Source organism: Hyperoodon ampullatus (assembly GCF_949752795.1).
Source record: "Hyperoodon ampullatus genome assembly, chromosome: 10".
NCBI classification, from domain to species: Eukaryota; Metazoa; Chordata; class Mammalia; order Artiodactyla; family Ziphiidae; genus Hyperoodon; species Hyperoodon ampullatus.
The window spans coordinates 68,886,014-68,907,140 of NC_136923.1; the positions used below are offsets into that span (position 1 = coordinate 68,886,014).

At 48.6% G+C, this 21,127-nt stretch overlaps 1 protein-coding gene across 1 annotated transcript in view; it reads left to right on the forward strand.

Moving 5' to 3' along the window:
- Positions 1–267: 267 nt before the first annotated feature.
- The window catches only part of FGD2 (FYVE, RhoGEF and PH domain containing 2), a gene marked incomplete at its 5' end in the record, with an annotated part of 28,304 nt that continues 7,444 nt past the window's right edge, over positions 268–21,127 (forward strand). Inside the window, 12 exons of the mRNA XM_079712765.1 lie at positions 268–335; positions 3,331–3,562; positions 5,138–5,218; positions 5,923–6,071; positions 7,308–7,464; positions 7,652–7,790; positions 8,301–8,356; positions 8,600–8,746; positions 9,472–9,561; positions 15,005–15,084; positions 15,170–15,200; positions 15,639–15,731. Coding sequence (XP_079568891.1) covers positions 268–335; positions 3,331–3,562; positions 5,138–5,218; positions 5,923–6,071; positions 7,308–7,464; positions 7,652–7,790; positions 8,301–8,356; positions 8,600–8,746; positions 9,472–9,561; positions 15,005–15,084; positions 15,170–15,200; positions 15,639–15,731 — 1,323 coding nt within the window. The remainder of the gene's footprint in view (positions 336–3,330; positions 3,563–5,137; positions 5,219–5,922; positions 6,072–7,307; positions 7,465–7,651; positions 7,791–8,300; positions 8,357–8,599; positions 8,747–9,471; positions 9,562–15,004; positions 15,085–15,169; positions 15,201–15,638; positions 15,732–21,127) is intronic.

Consider the following 21,127-nt stretch of genomic DNA (forward strand, 5'->3'; position numbering starts at 1 on the left):
AGGCCCCATGGGGGTGAGGTGGGGCCTAAACAGGCTCCTCCCTCTGTGGGGAGCACCCGCCTTTCCCCTTCAAGGCTGTGGCTCTGGGACCACTTCCTCTTTCCTCACTCTGAAGCAGGGAGCAGGCCTGCTGAGGCCTCAGGAAAAACGGGACTCCAGGATGCCTTAGCACACCTGTGACCCCAGGTGGGGGTGGCTGAGTGTGCTGGTTGGAGACCTCTCTCCCTGCTACAGGGGTAGCTGAGGACCACCTTAGAGGCCTGCAGGATGGAGGGGGCGAGTAAGGCGAAGCTGTCATCTGTGTCCAATCTGGTGACTGTGTTTGATAATAGCAGGTACGGGGTAGTGGAGGTGGGAAGGGTCACCATGGCCAACTGGCAGTCTCTCTCGAGCTCCTCTGCCCACCCCTGGGCCCTTGGGCAGCCCAGACCCTCCCAGTCTCCAGGCTAAGGAGCAGGGCTGGGGCCATCTTGGACCCTCACAGTGAGCAGTTCTCTCTCTGGGCCCTGTCCTGCACACCTCCTCCTGTCTGGGCAGTGCCCACGTCCCCCGGCCATGGGTTCCTTGGAGCATGGGAGAGTGTTGTTGGGGCACCAGGCCTGGGCAGGGGTGAGAGCGTGTGTGTTGATGTGTTGGGGAGAGTCCAGATGTGTGTGTAATTATGGGTGAGCGTGGGTGGACCAGATGCCGTATTTGGGCTGCAGAACTCCACCCGTTGTCTCTCCAGCAGAAATAATAGCTAATACTTATCAAGTGCTTACTCCCTATGAGTAGGATAACCATACAATTTATCATTCAGACCAGGACACAATGGAAACTGAAAGTGAATGCCATTAAATTTTTTTGGTGGGAGGGAGGGGACAATAGGAAAGGTTGAGACTATCACAGGCAAACCGGGATGTGTGGTCAGCCTACCTATAGGGCACTGTTCTAAGTGCATTTGCTACTTATTTCATTTAATCATCTAACAGCCTATTGGGGGTAGGTTCCATCTCTATACCCATCTTACAGATGAGAAAGGGGAGGCACAGAGAGGTGGGGTGGCTTTAAGTGCTTTAAGTTCATGGGCAAGGAGCAATGCAGGGGCTTCCATCTGAAGGGAAAAGCCTGGACCGGATGTGTAGAGGTAGGTCATTGTGTGTCTGTATGTGACATTAATCCATTCTGCAGGCATTTCTTAAGCCCAGGACTGTGTTAGGGATTGTGACTGTTGTAGGTAGGGTTCTCTGGAAATAGACTCCGGGGTAGAGATTTGCTTCAGGAAATTTGCTGGGGAGGCTTTTGGGAACAATACTTGTGTGGGTGAGGGAGGCAGCTTTGGGCACAGGGAGAGGTTGAACTGCCGATCACTTGCCACAGAGGCTGCAGCCTGTCCCAGAGAGCTCTGGAGCTGGAGGCCTCTCAGGCTGTTCCAGATGAGGCAAAGGGCTAGGTCTTTGTACCCCCACATGGACTAGTCATTGGATGTGGACTTGACCTTAGATGAGGTAGCTCTCTTCCAGAGAGGGCAATTCCCAGGGAGGGACCCAGTCAATAACCTGTCAGCCACCATACCACCAGAAGCTAGGGGAAGAGTGCCTCAGTGCTGAGGGGGTGTGGGTGGCATAGCACAGCATCGCACAGGAACTGTATCAGATGCAGGAGCCTAAAGAATGATCCCTGCCTGGAGGACTTCTGTCTTTCGTGCTAAGCTCATGGAATGACCATGATGCCAGGTCATGGACAATAGATATCATGGGAGGGGCCTTGACGCTCTGCTGAGTGTACTCAGAGCAGGCAAAGTCTCCTGTGGGCTTCACGGTGGAGGCAGCATAGACGTGGACCTAGAAGGGCAGTTCAGCTTCCTGAGCAGGTGACCTGACCCTGCCTCTCCCAGAGGACTTTGCCGGGCACATTCTCTTCAGCACCGAGGACAGCTCTAGGCAGCACCTTCCTGGACCACCACCCCACTCAACATGCCAGGCATGCCCAGTGGAGACCCTCAGCATGTGTGCTCTGCCTAGGCAGCACTCCTAGCAGGAGGAGGCAGCCCTCAGACCAGATGGGGTCAGAGGAGGTCTTGTCGGGAGGGTGAGAGTCACTCCTTACTGTGTGAGGGGCCCCATGCCAGCTGCCTTGGCCCTGAGCTTTCTTGTGAGGCACTTCCCTTCAGTGCCTTAACTGATCTGAAACTGAGGGGTGAAGATGAAACAGAAGCTGGCCTGGGCACTTGGAGAGAAATGCAGAAGCTGAAACCAAATGTAGAACAGAAAGCCTGAGACTCAGCTAATTCCATGAGCTGCAGACCAGACCAGTGTGCTGAGGAACCATGGTGCATTGGAGTGCCAGAGAGGAGCCATGGGGGACTGGGTCCCAATCCTCTCTCTGCCACCAACCGGGGTGTGACGTGGGGCAGGTCACATTGACCCTCTGCACCTGTTTCTCCTTGACTCACATGCAGAGGGGCAGTTTAAGGCTCAGGCTCGGGAGACAGCCTGCCTGATCTGAATCCCACCTCTGCCCCCCTCTTGCTACAAGATCCTCTCTTTTCCTAGCTGCAGAATAGGGGTAATGAGAAACTTTCTCACAGAGTTTTGAAGATTTTGTACCTGTCTGGTCCTCCATTTCCCAGCCTGCCTTTCTCATAAGGGTGCCCACCCTGTGCTGTCACCACAAGCCTTTCCACACCAAAGGGAATGGGTCGCAGCCCAAGTCATTGGATATATTCCTTGATGGTGGCCTCTGTTATCTAAAGAATTTAACTGGCCTACAAATCCAATAGGCAGGATAACAAAGCCACACTACGAAAGCTCATCCCTGGAGGGAGAGGGAAACTGATCCCAAGCTGGCTTTTCCCACCACTAGAGGTGTGGAGGGCATAGCTCACACTGAAAAGCCCCAGCTTTATCAGCTCTGCCCTCCCTTTAGAGTGTTCCATGGCTCCCACCTTCCCTCGATATATCAGTTACTGGGATTTTAGGGGATTTCCTGCTTACAGAGACTTAAAACCAGGGGTGAGGTCCACAGGCGAGGTGATCTGGGAGGGCACTTAAAACCCTCTATGTGCAAAAAGAAGGGTTCCTAGCTGCATTTTAAACAGGGAAGTGTGTTGTTCCCCGGAAAACAGGACACAGTCTATGCTGACTCATTTTGAAGACTGGAGTTCCCTCCAAGAAAGTTGTAGGGGAGGGAAGTAGAAGTCTCAGCCAGTTCTTCCTGTGCACCAGGTACTCAGAGGCCAGTGAACATCTGTGATTTGCATTAATTGCCCCAAAATCCCCACCAGAGAGGTGCTATTCTTCTCCCTACTCTACAGGATGGAAACCCTCAGGTCTGCTGTCTTCTCCTCAGGACCCCAGGAGCAGCACCCAGAGTCCACGGCCTGGAGGCTGGGCATCACCACCCTGAGTGCAGGCCTCCTTCACCCACAGGGCCATGGGATAAGCCCACCATGGAGGAGGCCATGGACTCCGGGCCCAGGACGGTCAGCAGGAGGTATCTGAGCTCTCTGAAGAACAAGCTGTCCATCAGGGACTGGAGGAAATCTTGCCAGGCTAGGACCTGCCCCGGCCCAGGGACACAGGTGCCCGAGGGGTAGAAGTGGGGAGCTGGGTGGGGGCCCCTCCACTGACCTCCTTCCCACACATTCTCTCCCAGCCAGAGCCAGCACTTCCCCAGGTGGGGTCTTGTGTGACCAGAGATCAGCTGAAAGCTAGATTCACACCCACCCCACCCTTAACGGGTGATTGATTAAGTGTCTACTATGCACCCCACTGCTGGCATTATTTCTCATACCCCTCACTATAGGAGTCTTTTAGACATGGAAATTGAAACTCAGACAGCTTAAGGAACTTGTCCAAGGCCACACAACTTGGAACCTAGTACCTTTCCCAGGGATGGCCTCCATTTACCCACTGAAGGAGGCAACAGTGTCAACTAGAAATAGAGGTCAGCGCTAATTCCTGCCCTTAGACTCATCCTGGGCAGGTCACCTCCCTTCTCTGGGTTTCAGTTTTCTTGTCTGTGGAATTTAAGGGCTCGGCTGCATGAGGCTCTGAACCCTGGAGCCGGACTACCAGGGTACACGTCCCAGCTCTTCTGCTTACTATGTGACCTTGGGCAAATCTCTTTAACCCTTTTGTGCTTGTTTCCTCATTTATAAAATGGTGATGGTGATCATAGTAGTACATACTATGTATACTGGTTATCAGTTGCTGCATAACAAACTACACCAAAATGTAGAGGCCAAATAGTTTATTATTTCTGACAGTTTTGTGGGTTGATTGGAATGCTATTGGATGGTTTTTCTGTTGGTCTCACTTGGAGTTTGTCTTAGTCAGTTCGGGATGCCATAGCAAAATACCACAGACTAGGTGACTTAAACAGCAGAAGTGCATTTTCTCACAGCTCTGCAGACTGGACATCCAAGATCAAGGTGCTGGCAGGGTTGGTTTCTGCGGAGGCTCCCTTCCTGGCTTGTAGATGGCCATCTTCTCACTATGTCCTCACACGACCTTTCCTCTGTTCACATGCTCTCCTGGTGTCCCTCCCTCTTCTTATAAGGACACCAGTCTTAATGGATTAGGCTCTACCCTTCTATCTCAATTAACTTAATTACTAAAGGCCCTATTTCCAAAATATAGTCACATTGGAGGTTAGGGCTTCAATGTATTGATTTGGGGACACAGTTCAGTCCATAACAGGGTCTCTCAAGTGGCTGAAGTCAGATGTTGGCTGGGGTGGGAATGCCCAAGATAGCTCATCTCCCAAGCCTGGTGCCTGGGCAGGGACAGCTGGAAAGCTGTGCTGAGCTGGGATGCTGGCATGGCTGGACCCCTGGCTCCCTCTCCCTGTAGTCCCAGGGCCTCTCCTCTCCATGTGGCCTCTCCATCAGGGCAGCTAGACCTCCAGATGGGGTAGTTCGTGGCTCCCAAGAGAGCACAAGTGGAAGCTTCCAGGCCCCTTAAGGCTTTAGGCCCAGAACTGGCGCAGCCTCACCCTGCCCCATCCTCTCAGTTAAATCGATCCCAGCGCCAGCCCAGATGAGTTGCAGGAGGGCATGAATCCCGGGAGGTATGTTTCACCGGGGCATCTTTGGATACTGCTCCCATCAGAGGGGACCAAAGCTCTCCCCCTTCTCCTCCCAACTCCCCTGCAGGAGCCTGAGGAGAAGAGGATCGTCCAGGAGCTGCTGGAGACAGAGCAGGCCTATGTGGCACGCCTCCACCTGCTAGACCAGGCCAGTGGCCAGGATGCCCGCTCCTGAGCCCCAGCACCTGGGTGTCCTCACCCCACCCCTGCTCTCCCTTCTGACCCACCTCACACGAGCTGAGAGTTAGGACCTCGGGGTTTGATTCTAGGAAGCCTTAGTCTTTTAACTCCATTGGCCGGAGTTCAGGCAGAAATCGGGATTTAGCTCATTAGCGCCACTCCTGGTTCCACCGTTGGTGCCTGGGCTGGTCTCACAGGAGTGGAGAACACACCAGCCAGTCCTTCCAGGCCCCACACAGCATCCTCATCTGTCATTCCAACTCCCAACATCCTCACCATTGTTAGCCCTTCACACTTTCTTAAGGAGCCCTAAGGCGAGAAGGTTAAATCACTGAACATCAGCAGTGGGATCTTGAGCTTGGCGAAGTCCAAGACTTGACAGACACGAGATAGGCCCATTTCTGACATTCATCAGCTGCCAGCCTTTGGCCAAGTCCCTGTGTCTCTAGGCCTTGGTTTGCGCATCTGTAAAGTGGCCGGAATACAATCTTCCCTGCTTCTCTCTCTTCCCAGGGTTTTCGTGAGATTGATGGGAGATTAAGGAGGTGGAAGCATTCAGCAAGCTGGGGAGGGACCCCAAAGCCCCTGGGACTGTGCTTATCTCCCCCTGGGCTGTGTTGGGGGTGGAGGTCCTTCTCTGCCACAGGCCCAGTGACCCAGCGGTGGCTGTAGGTGTTCTTCCAGGAGCTGCTGAAGGAAGCCCGCAGCAGCAAGGCCTTCCCCGAGGATGTGGTCAGGCTCATCTTCTCCAACACTGCCTCCATCTACCAGTTCCATGCACAGTTCTTCCTCCCAGAGCTGCAGCGGCGGCTGGACGACTGGTGAGGTCCAGCAGGAGCCCCTGAGGCCCCCTGACCACAGCCCTGGTCAGGTCTGGTTGCAGCCCCCAGGGAACTGGGTTTGGCCTATTATGCCTCTGCCCTTGCTGTGTGGCCATGACTCTCCTCCTCTGGGCTTGCTCTGTTTGCACAGTGAGGGGCTTGGATGAGGCGTGTGTGTGTGTGTGTGTGTGTGTGTGTGTCCTGGAGAAGGGGATGGATCAGGTCCTCACTAGGCTGAGTGACTTAGGAGGCAGTGGAAATAACCAACAGTAACTGAGGGTTTCCTACTTGCCCTGACTTGGGCTTTACACCTATTAACTCGCTTAATCTTCACATCAGCCTGCTGTGTGATGATGGCATCGTGGTTATGCAGGAACCCCTCTCTGTTTTCAGAGATGACCACTAAAGTATTTAGTGCTGAAATTAGTATCTTGCCAAAGAAATGCCATGATGTCTGGGATGTCCTTTAAAATTCTTTGTTAAAAAAGAATCTTAGTAATTGTTAAGTGCAGGGACAGATATATAGGGGTTCGTTATTATATTCTTTTTATTTTATGATTGCTTAAAATTTTTTGCAATAAATTTTTTAAAAAAAGACAACCCTGTGAGGTTGCCTACCATCATGCCCAGTTTTTTCAGATGGGAAAATTAAGGTATAGAGAGGCTAGGTGACTGGCCCAAGAACACACAGCTAGAGTAAGTGGTGCAGTTGGAAATCAAACTCAGGCGGGCCAGCTCCAGATGGTCAGTCCTTACTGCTCTGCTGTAACAGTTCCTGGGTCGAATGACCTTTTCTTACCTCTCTGAGCCTGGATTTCCTCGTCTCTAAGATGGGCCGCTGACTGTCCCTCTTCCCCCACGCAGTGTTGTGAGAATTAAATGAGATGAGACATGCACCGAATCTTGGGCAGCGCCTGGCATGTGGCCCTAGTTATTGTTACATGAACAAGCATCAGGTGGTTATTGAACGCCTGTTGTGGGCCTGACACTGTACTGGGCCTTTAGGGGAATCCAATCCATGGGAGAGAACAGCATCTGCCCTCAGGGGGCTCACAGTCTAAGGGGGAGTGAACCATACAAATGTGTGAGGATGACACGCCCCCCCATACCTGCACCCAGAAGTGCCGCAGAAAGGCTGTGTTGGGGGGTGGGGGGAGCCTTACCTAACTTGACCCTGTCTGGAGTTAAGAGAAGAGGTCCCCAGGCTGAGGGCAGTACCTGGTGCCCCTCCTGCAGGACGACCACCCCCCGCATTGGCGACGTGATCCAGAAGCTGGCCCCCTTCCTGAAGATGTACAGTGAGTATGTCAAGAACTTTGAGCGAGCCGCCGAGCTGCTGGCCACCTGGACTGACAAGTCTCCACCCTTCCAGGAGGTTATCACCCGCATTCAGGTGAGGTTGGGGTGGGCGCGGGGCAGAGCCTGCACTGCCACCCCAGTGTGCAGTGGCTCAGGTTCCCCAGTGATTTGGGGCACCTCCCTGGCTCAGTTGCTGCGCGCTCCCCCGACCCTCAGGGGCAGTCTGACCCACCCCTTCCCCCTCTCACCCCCACGCTCTCCCTCCCCCCTCCCTCCCCAAGAGCAGCGAGGCCTCGGGCAGCCTGACCCTGCAGCACCACATGCTGGAACCTGTGCAGAGAATCCCACGCTATGAGCTGCTGCTCAAGGAGTATGTCCAGAAGCTGCCAGCCCAGGCCCCAGACCTGGCTGATGCCCAGAGTGAGGACACCCCCAGGGAATCCAGGGGGTTGGGGAGGTTTGAGCCACTTCCATAATTTATGGAGCACCTGCTAAAATGGTTATGATGACCATCAGCCATCAACACTGACCGCTGGTACTTCATAGACATTGTCTATAGCATCAGCCACTTTTTTATAGACATTAAGGCCCAGAGAGGTTAAGTGACTTGCTCAAGGTCACACAGCCAAAAAGGAACAGAGCTGGGATTTGAAACCATGCCTTCACCCCTCTGGATCTGGGGGGCATTGAAAGTCACAGAAGCCAACGGCCTAAGCCCTGTTTTTTGGTGGCTTCTAGTCTCTCCACTCTGGGTGGGAAATGGCCCCCATCATCCAAATACCTCATGTGCCAGGCTACAGGGGAAGGCTGCTCCTGGGGGTGCTCATGGCAGGCCCTGAGGCCACTTGATTAAGCCTCAAGGACCTCCTGCCTCAGCCACAAGCCCCGTATTTTCAGGGGGTAACTCTGGCCCTGCCCCCATTTCATAAGCCCTTGACATGATCTTCTCAGCCGCTCAGCACTCCAACGCAGCCATCACTGAGATGGTGAGCATCCCAGCCCTCGGAATAGAAGCAGTGGGCATCCTCAGGGGCCCTGTCACCTCCTCTCTGCAGCTCTCAGCCTCCCCCAGCCCACCCAGGTCTCTGTATCTCCTCATCCCCTGATCCTTCCTCACAACACCTGGCCCACCTCCCCCTCACACCCTGTCCCTGTTCACACAAGGCAAACCTTCCAGAAGCAGGCAGGCCCTGCCTGGCCTCGGCTGAAGGTGCACCTCCTGTCCCCAGGAGCGGCTGCAGGAACTGTGGGAAGTGTACCAGCGCCTGGGCCTGGAGGACGACATAGTAGACCCCTCCAACACCCTGCTGCGCGAGGGCCCTGTCCTCAAGATCTCCTTCCGCCGCATCGGCCCCATGGAGCGCTACCTTTTCTTGGTAGGGGGATGCTGGGGGACCTGCCTCACACTGGAGAGGGAAGTCCATGGGCCCTCTGCCCCAGGTTCTGCCTGCCTGGCATCTACCCAGCTGGCACTGCAGGACGAACAGGGACGAGCCTGCTTCTCTATCCTTCTCTACTTTGGCACCCAGGTGACTTGGGACACGTCACGTGCTACCTCCAGGCCTCAGGAATTTCTAACTGAGGGGGTTCCCAGACATGCCCTGGGAAGCAGCAGAGTCAGAATTTGAACCCAGTCTGTTTGGCTCCAAAGCCTGTGGTATCAATCTGTGCTCTAGAGAGTGTACAGCAGGAGGGAATTAGGTTGGCTGCTAGGAAGAACTGCCCTAGTTTGCACTGAAGAAGCCAGGGTGTCTCCTGGAGATCTGGAAACTGGTCCCACCTGAAGGTTTTGGGGAGGGAGCTACAATCTCTCATAAGCCCCTGCCACCCTTGCCCCCTGTGAGAAAGGCCTCGTAGGTTTCTGAGGTCTGATGTGGTTCCTTGATGCCCACAGGTAGGGCAGTCCTTCAGTGACCTACCTGTTGGATTGGGGCTAGACAACCACTTCCTCATCACACCTGTGAGGTCCTGTGAGCTGGCCCAGCAGGTGGCGAGAGGGGAGGGAGACCCAGTGGGGCTCAGCCCACACCCAGGGAAGCCTGCCTGATTGTCCTTCCTGCCCTTGCCACTGTGCACACACTCATGCTTGTGTCTCCTGCAGTTCAACAACATGCTCTACTGTGTGCCCAGGGTCATCCAGGTGGGCGCCCAATTCCAGGTCAGGACCCGTATCGATGTGGCCAGCATGAAGGTAAGAGGCACCCTAACCACCTTCGGGCTTTACCCCAAGGGTGGGACCGAGTATGTGGAGTAGCAGGAGGGGCCAACCTGGGTCTCAGTCCAGGAACCCAGGTGTGTCAGGTCCGGGGCAACATGAAGGTGGAAAAGTTTTGGGGTTAGATCTCTCCCACCTGGCTTCCCAGCCTTCCTGTCCAGGGCCCTTCCCAGCTTCCAGCTTTGCTCTGCTTTCCCTACCATCTACACCAGTATTTTGAAAACTTTAATACATGCATGAATCCCCTGGGAGTCTTGTTAAAATGTGGGTTCTGATTCAGGAGGTCTGGAGAGGGGCCGGAGATTCTGCATTTCTAACCAGCTCCTGGGTGATGCCAGTACTGCAGCTCCCCAGGCCACACTTTGAGTAGGAAGGGTCTCCACTTTCAGCTCAGCTGCTGACTTGGGTGTGTCCCCATCCAGAGATGGCCACAAATGAGCAGAGACAGCACAGCCGTCCATAGTAGTGCCCATCGACTGGGCGGTCACTGTGGGTTGGGTTGGGCCCTAAATCATCCCACTGGATCCTCTTAACAGCCCTGTGATGTAGGGGCTGTTATTATCCCCTGCATTTTTTTGGTTTTTAAAAATCTTTAAAAAATAATAACTTTATTACCTAAAAATATAGATAATACACATTCCCAAATCAAACTATATCAAAAATATATGCAATATATATTGCATATATATGCACCCCATCCCCTAGTTCCCCTTCCTGGAGGCAGCCTTTGCTTCTTGTGAGGCTTTCCAGAGGTAGTCTTTGCATACACAAACTAATAGTATATTCATTATGGCTTCCTTACTTTTGTTTCACATAAACAGTGAGACTATTTTTCACATACACTATTCTGCACTTGACTTTTTTAACTAACTACTAATTCTGGAGGTGCTTGGAAGTCAGTTCGTTAGGAGCTTCCTCATCTTTTTGCATAGCTGCATAGCATCCCAGCATGTGGAGGTACCGTAATTTGTTCAGCTAATCCTCTACTGACAGACATTTAGATTGTTCTCAGTTGTCAGTGTCTGCAAATGAGACTGCAGTGAATAACTGTGTACAGTATGCCTGTGTGTATATCTGTAGTTAATCCCACTTTTAAAAGTAGGGAAATAAAGTGGTACATCCAGACAATGGAATATTATTCAGTGATAAAAAGAAATGCACTATTAAGCCATGAAGAAACATGGAGGAAACTTAAATGCATATCACTAAGTGAAAGACACCTATCTGAAAAGGCTACATATATACATACATACTATGTACAATACTATGTGAGTCCAATGATATGACATTCTGGAAAAGGCAAAACTATGGAGACAGCAAGAGGATCAGTGGTTACCAGTAGTTGGGGGAAGAGAGGGATGAACATGGAGGATTTTAAGGGCAGTAAAACTATTTTGTATGGTACTATACTGGTAGATAACAGTCATTACACATTTATCCAAACCCACAGAATGTACAACACCAAGAGTGAAGCCTGATGTAAACTATGAACCTTGGGTAATAATGATGTGTCAGTGTAGATTCATTGATTCTAACAAATGTACCATTCTGGTGGGGGATTGTTATTAATGGAGGAGGCTGTGCATATGTGGGCTCAGGGAGTATATGGGAAATCTCTGTACCTTCCTCTTAATTATGCTGTGAACCTAAAACTGATCTTAAAAAAAAAAAAAAAAGTCTTTTTTAAAAATAAAAAAAACCCAAGGCCCAGAAAGATTAAGTAACTTGCTTGGGGGTCACACAGCAAATCCTGGTTTGCATGATCAAACTCAGGTATAACAGAGTCCAGAGCCTCTGTACCTAACCAGCATACTATACAATCTCCTACTAAGGCTTCAACCTGGAAGGATAAAGCATAGGGCGGAACTGAAGGCATAGTGGAGGAAATGGGAGGGGAAACTTCTTGACAGCCCCTCTCTGATCGCTCCTGAGTCCTGGTGGCTGGGGCTGGAAGAAGCAGAGGTCAGATCTGGCCTCTATCTTGGTACCCTTCCCTCTCCCCCTTCCCTATCCCTATTGACTCCCCCTCCCCCCACCCATCTCCCAGGATCTGCCGCAGGAGGGAGCTGCAGGCAGAACTCGAACCAGGACACTTCTCCGCCTCTGGAGAACCCCTGAGCCTCTGAGAGCCCCCAGAAGGAGGGCCTTGCCCCTGCTGCTGACTGGGCTTGCCTGGCATTTGGGGCTGAATCAAGGACTTGGGGGTGGGGTGTAGCCTGCGGGTGATGAGGGCTGATGGAGGGACTTGGGCACCTTCTGGGGCTTCACAGCCCGTCCCCCATATCTCAGCTGAGTTCCCCTAGGAGTGCAGCCCCCCCACCTTGCGTCATCCAGCTTTCCTAACTGAAGTGGCCAGAATGTCCCAGAGGCTAGGGTGCGTGCAAGCTTGTACGTCTGGGAGCCTTGGTGAGTGAGACTGAGAAAGGCAAGTTATGGAGAGTTAAAGACAGAGAAATGGAGACAGGCAGCCCTGTCTTAGGACTGACTGGCAGAGACCCAGGCATAGAAAAAGAGAGGCAGAAATTGACAGATAGAAAAGCCAAGAAATATGGAGACCACAACAGACTATCGTAAAGAGAAAATACATAGAAATGGGCCTGACAGTGTCAGATGCTCAGGGTATGTGCCGAGGGCTCCCGGGCCCAGTGTGTGCTGGGTTCCTGGCATCTCCAGTCGCAGTGAACATATTCCCTACAGGGCGTGTCTGGTGCTCTGGTGGCCGCACAGCGCCCACTCCTGGATGGCACGGGCCTGGCAGCAGCAGAGCTGTCCACCTACACGCATTTGTGCAGGAATCATTTCCTGAGTCTAAGGTTTGGAGGCGGGTCTGAACTTTGACCAACATGATGGCTCCCACTCCCTCCTCCTCCCTGAGTGTCAAGGAGGCCTAGTTCTCAGCAGCTGATTTGCCCCACCAGGGTCTGACTTGGTCCTATCGTTGTGCCATCCTGTACAGGGCCAGCCTGGGAAGAAGGAAGGGGTAAGGGTACATATGTACTCAGCGTCTCCATGGACAACTGTGCAGGTTGTGCACTGTGCGAGCACACCTCAACTAAGATGAGCACACCTCATCCACAGACGACAGCATAGATTGCATATTTACAGTTCTCACTGTCCGGCAGATGGCAGTCAAGTGTCTGGTTCAACAAACCAGACACTTGACTGAATGTTACGCCAGTTTGCCAACAGATGTCAGTAAAGTGTTTTGAGGAAGGGGTGTCTTTCTCTAATTAGCACAAAGGCACTGTGTGGGCTGGCAGGGGCCTGAACTGGCCAAGTCTGGTGGTTGAGCCTGGGTATTGCGGAGCTCGGGGAATTGTCCTCTAGAAACCTTCATCCTGCCCCTCTGCAGAGGTGGTCCCTCAGGTCAGGGGCTCTTCCCAGTTCCCCTTTTTCTATTAAAAGCATCATGTTTCTTCCTGGCCGTGGACTCCAGACCTTAGATTTCTCCCTTCTTTTCTCTCTCCCCTCTCCTTCACCCAATCAGGCATGGAGTCTTGCCAGATTCCCGATACTGTTCCCCAGGTAGAAACCTTTTCTCTCTCCAGGCAGGCATGGACCATTCAGGGTGTCCCTCCCTACCGGCCTCTGGGCTGCTGGTTTGTCCTATTTTCCCCAGCCCTTCGACCCTTATACATAGCTGCTGGAGTGGCTTTCCCAAACACCTCTCTCCACATGAGCTTCTCCATTTATAAACCCTTAGAGCTTCCCCATTGTCAAGGGTATCAAGTGCAAATCACATCAGGCCCCTTCTAGAGGGAACGGACTGGTTCTGTGGGCCCGAGAGGTAGACTAGGTCTAACATGAGGAAGAATGTTCCCAGAGTCATGCTCTCTGAGGTGTGGTGGGCCGCCTGAAAGTGTGCCAAGGCCTGGTCACCTCGTGACAGGGAGCCAGCAGAGGGGCCCACATGTCAGGTGGATTCAGTGACAACAAAGTTCCTCCATGCTAGGCCCTTGGGCTCTAGGTCTGTATCTTAGCTTCCCTTTGTGACTCTGTCTCCACATTGCCTGGGAGAAGTCTGTGCTTACTGGGCTCTGGGAGTGGGGTGGAAATAGATGTGCTTCTGCTTTACCCTTGGGAACCAAAAACCTGAATTTGAATCTTCATTATGCTCTTTAGATGCTGTGTGACCTCAAGCAGGTCTCTTGCCCTCTCTGATCTTCATTTTCTCATCTCCCAAATGAGGGTGATAATATCTACCTGTCCAGACTGTTGTGAAGATTTTCTTTAACTTTTTATTCTGGACACTTTTAAGCTGAGAAAATGGTACAATGAACCCCCATATACTCATCACCTGGCTAAAACTGGTTTCCTCAGCCATCCCCCTCTTAATCCCCTTTTCCAATGGATTATATAAGAGCAAATCTCAGACACATAATCATTTCACCTATAAATACTTCAGTATGTCTCTTTAAGAAATAAGAACTCTTTTTTTGCCCTAAAAGTTGCCAACAGTACCATTATTACATCTAACAAATTAATGATAATTATTTAATAACATTAAGATCCCTTAGTTTTCCTTGACTGTCTCATAATTGTCTTCTCACAGCTGATCTGTTTGAATCATTTGTAATATGCTTCTTACATCCCCTTTTATCCATTATACCTCCCTCTTCTAGTTTTTCTCTCATTTATTAGTTGAAGAAATCAGATCATTTCTCTGGTAGAGTTTCTCACAGTCTGGATTTTGCTGACCGCACCCCTGTGGTGTCATTCAGCATGTCCCTCGGTCCCCCATATTTCTTGTAAACTGGTAGGTAACCATAAATTCAGCTGTGCCAGGGGACTGTAGCTGTTGACAGGCACTGCCTTCAGGGGCACATGATGGCCATTAAGCATTAGAATTGATTAGTGGGTTCAGCAGTTGTGCTGATTAAATGAGACCATGTGTGGGGTGCTCAGTGGCTGTCACACAGTAGGTGCTCTGTGATGGGCGGCTTTCATAACGGACTCGGGACCTGTGGAGTTCTGGGACAAGGATGGTAAAAGACAGGAAGTGGGGGGTCTGTTGGATCTGTGAATTGGGTGATCAATTCCTCCATTCACTCTATGGGGTAAAAAGGTCTTGTTCTAGGCCGTACATTTGGTCTTGAAAAAGCTGTGTCCCCAAACCCAATTTGTGACCCAGTTTCCATTTTGGGTGATTCCTTTGTCAGGAGCCATCACGCTTTCCTCACACTGGGCCAACTTACCTGCTAAAGTTCCCGGAGCCCTAAGTCTCATTTGCTGTACAGAGCGAGGCCAGGTTGCAGGCGCATTTGCTTGACTTGATGGGATTAGGGAGCAGTTGAACAAGCTCCCTATCCTTGTCTCTAATTTGAATTGTCCTTGGGGCACAGTTCACCTACCTCCCTGCCACAGTGCCTGGGGGGCGGGTGGGCGAGTCTGAGCAGTCTCTCCCTCCCATTCCGAGCAGGTGCGGGAGCTGACTGACGCCGAGTTCCCCCACTCCTTCCTGGTGTCTGGGAAGCAGCGCACCCTGGAGTTGCGGGCCCGGTAGGCAGGCAGGCTGAGGGCCGGGCGAGATGGGAAAACTACGAGGGGCTGCTCTCCTCAACACCTGTGTTCACTTTCCGAGCAGGTCCCAGGAGGAAATGATCTCCTGGTTGCAGGTATCAGAATGCTCCAGGGCCCCTAGGATTCTGACCTCCCTACCCAGGCTGCGGGGGAGAGAGGGATGCTGTGTGTGTGTGTGTGTGTGTGTGTGTGTGTGTGTGAGTGCACACCCACCTGCTTGCTCCCTGTTCTTCCTCAAAGTTGCTCTGTAGTAGTTGGAGTCAGACCTGGGTTCAAATCTTGCTGCCTCTCACTGCCTAGCTGGGTGGCCTGGGGCAAGTCACTTAATGTCTCTGAGCCTCAGTTTTCACATCTGTAATCTGGGTCTAATATTTTCTCCTCCCTTAAATCAGGCAATGTACACTTAGAATCTAACGCCTAGCAACCAGTAGGCTTTTAGCAATGTTTGTGGAATGTGTAGATGGATTCACAGATGAGCAAGCCCTTCTTGCCGCCCCCCTAACCACCTCCCTGTGCTCCGCCACCTGCCCCAGGCCTGCCAAGCCGCCATTGACCAAATCGAGAAGCGGAATGAAACCTTCAAAGCTGCGGTCCAGAGCCCTGAGGGAGACACCCAGGAGCAGGAGGTAAATGAAGGTTCTGTATCCCTCCTGGAGCCGCCAGCCTTACACAGGAATGATTCCCTCTCTTTGTTCTACCTAGGCCAGCTTGGAGGGCTGGAGAGTGTCACCCACCATGAATGATTTGAAGGGATCAGGGGAAGCTCACACACGCCAACATCACCCTACTCAGAAACTCAATGCCAGAGATTCCCCCATTAGCAAAAAATTCCTTTGGGAGGCTTTATGTGCAACTACCCCTAGGAAGGATTTTACATCTATATGTATAACTCGGGCTGTGGGGGCGGTGTGTGTGCAGGTTTGGGTTTTTCTTTTTTCTTTTTTTTTTTGCTATCTTCCAAGAGTTCTTCATTTATCTCTATTAATTCATGCTCCAAGGGCAGGGACTGGTCCTCAGTTTGAAAGAATCAGAATTGACTATGTCAGCAAATAAAAGCAAATCAGTCCCTGAATCTTTTGTAATGTGCAGTGAACATGTCTGCCCTATGCTCTAGAGAGACAACATCTATTTTCAAGGCTGATTGCTATAGGAAGATTCTTGAAAAGACAGTCCAGAAAAAAGGAAACACAAGAGACCCTAGGAGAACCATCTCCCAACATTTCTTTTTTTTGGGGGGGGGAATTTTAAATTTAAATTTTATTTATTTTTTATACAGCAGGTTCTTATTAATCTATTTTATACATATTAGTGTATACACGTCAATCCCAATCTCCTAATTCATCCCACCACCACTCCCCCACCCCCGCCACTTTCCCCCCTTGGTGTCCATATGTTTGTTCTCTACATCTGTGTCTCTATTTCTGCCCTGCAAACCAGTTCATCTGTACCATTTTTCTAGGTTCCACATATATGCATTAATATACGATACTTGTTTTTCTGTCTTACTTCACTCTGTATGACAGTCTCTAGATCCATCCACATCTCTACAAATGACCCAATTTTGTTCCTTTTTATGGCTGAGCACTATTCCATTGTATATATGTACCACATCTTCTTTATCCATTCGTCTGTCAGTGGGCATTTAGGTTGCTTCCATGACCTGGCTATTGTAAATAGTGCTGCAATGAACATTGGGGTGCATGTGGCTTTTTGAATTATGGTTTTCTCTGGGTATATGCCCAGTAGTGGGATTGCTGGGTCATAAGATAGTTCTATTTTTAGTTTTTTAAGGAGCCTTCATACTGTTCTCCATAGTGGCTGTATCAATTTACATTCCCACCAACAGTGCAAGAGGGTTCTCTTTTCTACACACCCTCTCCAACATTTGCTGTTTGCAGATTTTCTGATGATACCCATTCTAACTGATGTGAAGTGATACCTCATTGTAGTTTTTTTTTTTTTTTTTTTTTTCGCGGTACGCGGGCCTCTCACTGTTGTGGCCTCTCCCGTGTGGAGCACAGGCTCCGGATGCGCAGGCTCAGCAGCCATGGCTCACGGGCCCAGCCACTCTGCAGCATGTGGGATCTTCCTGGACCGGGGCATGAACCTGTGTCCCCTGCATCAGCAGGAAGACTCTCAACCACTGCGCCACCAGGGAAGCCCCTCATTGTAGTTTTGATTTTCATTTTTCTAATAATTAGTGATGTTGAGCAGCTTCTCATGTGCTTCTTGGCCATCTGTATGTCTTCTTTGTAGAAATGTCTATTTAGGTCTTCTGCCCATTTTTTGATTGTGTTGTTTGTTTTTTTAATATTGAACGGCATGAGCTGTTTATATATTTTGGAGATTAATCCTTTGTCCATTGATTCATTTGCAAATATTTTCTCCCATTCTGAGGGTTGTCTTTTCGTCTTGTTTGTAGTTTCCTTTGCTTTGCAAAAGCTTTTAAGTTTCATTAGGTCCCATTTGTTTATTTTTGTTTTTATTTCCATTACTCTAGGAGGTGGATCAAAAAAGATCTTGCTGTGATTTATGTCAAAGAGTGTTCTTCCTATGTTTTCCTCTAAGAGTTTTATAGTGTCCAGTCTTACATTTAGGTCTCTAATCCATTTTGAGTTTATTTTTGTGTATGGTATTAGGGAGTGTTCTAATTTCATTCTTTTACATGTAGCTGTCCAGTTTTCCCAGCACCACTTATTGAAGAGCCTGTCTTTTCTCCATTGTATATCCTTGCCTCCTTTGTCATAGATTAGTTGACCATAGGTGTGTGGGTTTATCTCTGGGCTTTCTATCCTGTTCCATTGATCTATATTTCTGTTTTTGTGCCAGTACCATATTGTCTTGATTACTGTAGCTTTGTAGTATATTCTGACGTCAGGGAGTCTGATTCCTCCAGCTCCGTTTTTTTTCCTGCAAAACTGCTTTGGCTATTTGGGATCTTCTATGTCTCCATACAAATTTTAAGATTTTTTTTTCTAGTTCTGTAAAAAATGCCACTGGTAATTTGATAGGAACTGCATTGAATCTGTAGATTGCTTTGGGTAGTATAGTCACTTTCACAATATTGATTCTTCCAATCCAAGAACATGGTATATCTCTCCATCTGTTTGTGTCATCTTTGATTTCTTTCATCAGTGTCTTATAGTTTTCTGAGTACAGGTCTTTTACCTCCTTAAGTAGGTTTATTCCTAGGTATTTTATTACTTTTGTTGCAATGGTGAATGGGATTGTTTCCTTAATTTCTCTTTCTGATCTTTCATTGTTAGTATATAGGAATGCAAGAAATTTCTGTGCATTAACTTTGTATCCTGAAACTTTACTAGATTCATTGATTGGCTCTAGTAGTTTTCTGATGGCATCTTTAGGATTCTCTATGTATAGTATCATGTCATCTTCAAACAGTGACAGATTTACTTCTTCTTTTCCAATTTGTATTCCTTTTATTTCTTTTTCCTCTCTGATTGCCATGGGTAGGACTTCCAAAACTATGTTGAATAATAGTGGCGAGAGTAGACATCCTTGTCTTGTCCCTGATCTTAGAGGAAATGCTTCCAGTTTTTCACCATTGAGAATGATGTTTGCTCTGGGTTTGTCTTATATGGCCTTTATTATGTTGAGGTACTTTCCCTCTATGTCCACTTTCTGGAGAATTTTTATCATAAATGGGTGTTGAATTTTGTCAAAAACTTTTTCTGCATCTATTGAGATGATCATATGGTTTTTCTTCTTCAATTTGTTAATATGGTGTATCACATTGATTGATTTGCATATATTGAAGAATCCTTGCATCCCTGGGATAAATCCCACTTGATCATGGTGTATGATCCTTTTAATGTGTTGTTGCATTCTGTTTGCTAGTATTTTTTTTTTTTTTTTTTTTTTTTTTTGCGGTACGTGGGCCTCTCACTGTTGTGGCCTCTCCCATTGCAGAGCACAGGCTCCGGACACGCAGGCCCAGTGGCCATGGCTCACCCATGGCTCATGGGCCCAGGCGCTCCACAGCATGTGGGATCTTCCCGGACCAGGGCACAAACCCGTGTCCCCTGCATCGGCAGGCAGACTCTTAACCACTGTGCCACCAGGGAAGCCCTGTTTGCTAGTATTTTGTTGAGGATTTTTGCATCTATATTCATCAGTGATATTGGTCTGTAATTTTCTTTTTTTGTTAGTATCTTTGTCTGGTTTTGGTATCAGCGTGATGGTGGCCTCATAGAATGAGTTTGGGAGTGTTCCTTCCTCTGCAGTATTTTGGAAGAGTTTGAGAAGGATGGGTGTTAGCTCTTCTCTAAATGTTTGATAGAATTCACCTGTGAAGCCATCTGGTCCTGGACTTCTGTTTGTTGGAAGATTTTTAATCACAGTTTCAATTTCATTACTTGTGATTGGTCTGTTCATATTTTCTGTTTCTTCCTGGTTCGGTCTTGGAAGGTTATACCTTTCTAAGAATTTGTCCATTTCTTCCAGGTTGTCCATTTTATTGGCATAGAGTTGCTTGTAGTGGTCTCTTATGATGCTTTTGTATTTCTGCGCTGTCCGTTGTAACTTCTCCTTTCTCATTTCTAATTTTATTGATTTGAGTCCTCTCCCTCTTTTTCTTGATGAGTCTGGCTAAAGGTTTATCAATTTTGTTCATCTTCTCAAAGAACCAGCTTTTAGTTTTATTGATCTGTGCTATTGTTTTCTTTGTTTCTATTTCATTTATTTCCGCTCTGATCTTTATGATTTCTTTCCTTATACTAACTTTGGGTTTTGTTTGTTCTTCTTTCTCTAGTTCCTTTAGGTGTAAGGTTAGATTGTTTATTTGAGATGTTTCTTGTTTCTTGAGGTAGGCTTGTATTGCTATAAACTTCCTTCTTAGAACTGCTTTTGCTGTATCCCATAGGTTTTGGATTGTCGTGTTTTTGTTGTAATATGTCTCTAGGTATTTTGTGATTTCCTCTTTGATTTCTTCAGTGATCTCTTGGTTATTTAGTAATGTATTGTTTAGCCTCCATGTGTTTGTGTTTTTTACGGTTTTTTTCCCTGTAATTGCTTTCTAATCTCATAGCGTTGTGGTCAGAAAAGATGCTTGATATGATTTCAATTTTCTTAAATTTACCGAGGCTTGATTTGTGACCCAAGATGTGATCTATCCTGGAGAATGTTCCCTGTGCACTTGAGAAGAAAGTGTAATCTGCTGTTTTTGGATGGAGTGTGCTATAAATATCAATTAAATCTATCTGGTCTATTGTGTCATTTAAAGCTTGGGTTTCCTTATTAATTTTCTGTTTGGATGATCTGTCCACTGGTGTAAGTGAGGTGTTAAAGTCCCCCACTATTATTGTGTTACTGTTGATTTCCTCTTTTATAGCTGTTAGCAGTTGCCTTATGTATTGAGGTGCTCCTATGTTGTGTGCATATATATTTATAATTGCTATAGCTTCTTCTTGGATTGATCCCTTGATCATTATGTAGTGTCCTTCCTTGTCTCTTGTAACATTCTTTATTTTAAAGTCTATTTTATCTGATATGAGTATTGCTACTCCAGCTTTCTTTTGATTTCCATTTGCATGGAATATCTTTTTCCATCCCCTCACTTTCAGTCTGTATGTGTCCCTAGGTCTGAAGTGGGTCTCTTGTAGACAAGATATATATGGGTATTGTTTTTGTATCCATTCAGTGAGCCTGTGTCTTTTGGTTGGAACATTTAATCCATTCACGTTTAAGGTAATTATCGATATGTATGTTCCTATTACCATTTTCTTAATTGTTTTGGGTTTGTTTTTGTAGGCCCTTTTCTTCTCTTGTGTTTCCCACTTAGAGAAGTTCCTTTAGCATTTGTTGTAGAGCTGGTTTGGTGGTGCTGAATTCCCTTAGCTTTTGCTTGTCTGTAAAGCTTTTGATTTCTCCATTGAATCTGAATGAGATCCTTGCCAGGTAGAGTAATCTTGGTTGTAGGTTCTTCCCTTTCATCACTTTAAATATATCATGCCACTCCCTTCTGGCTTGTAGAGTTTCTGCTGAGAAATCAACTATTAACATT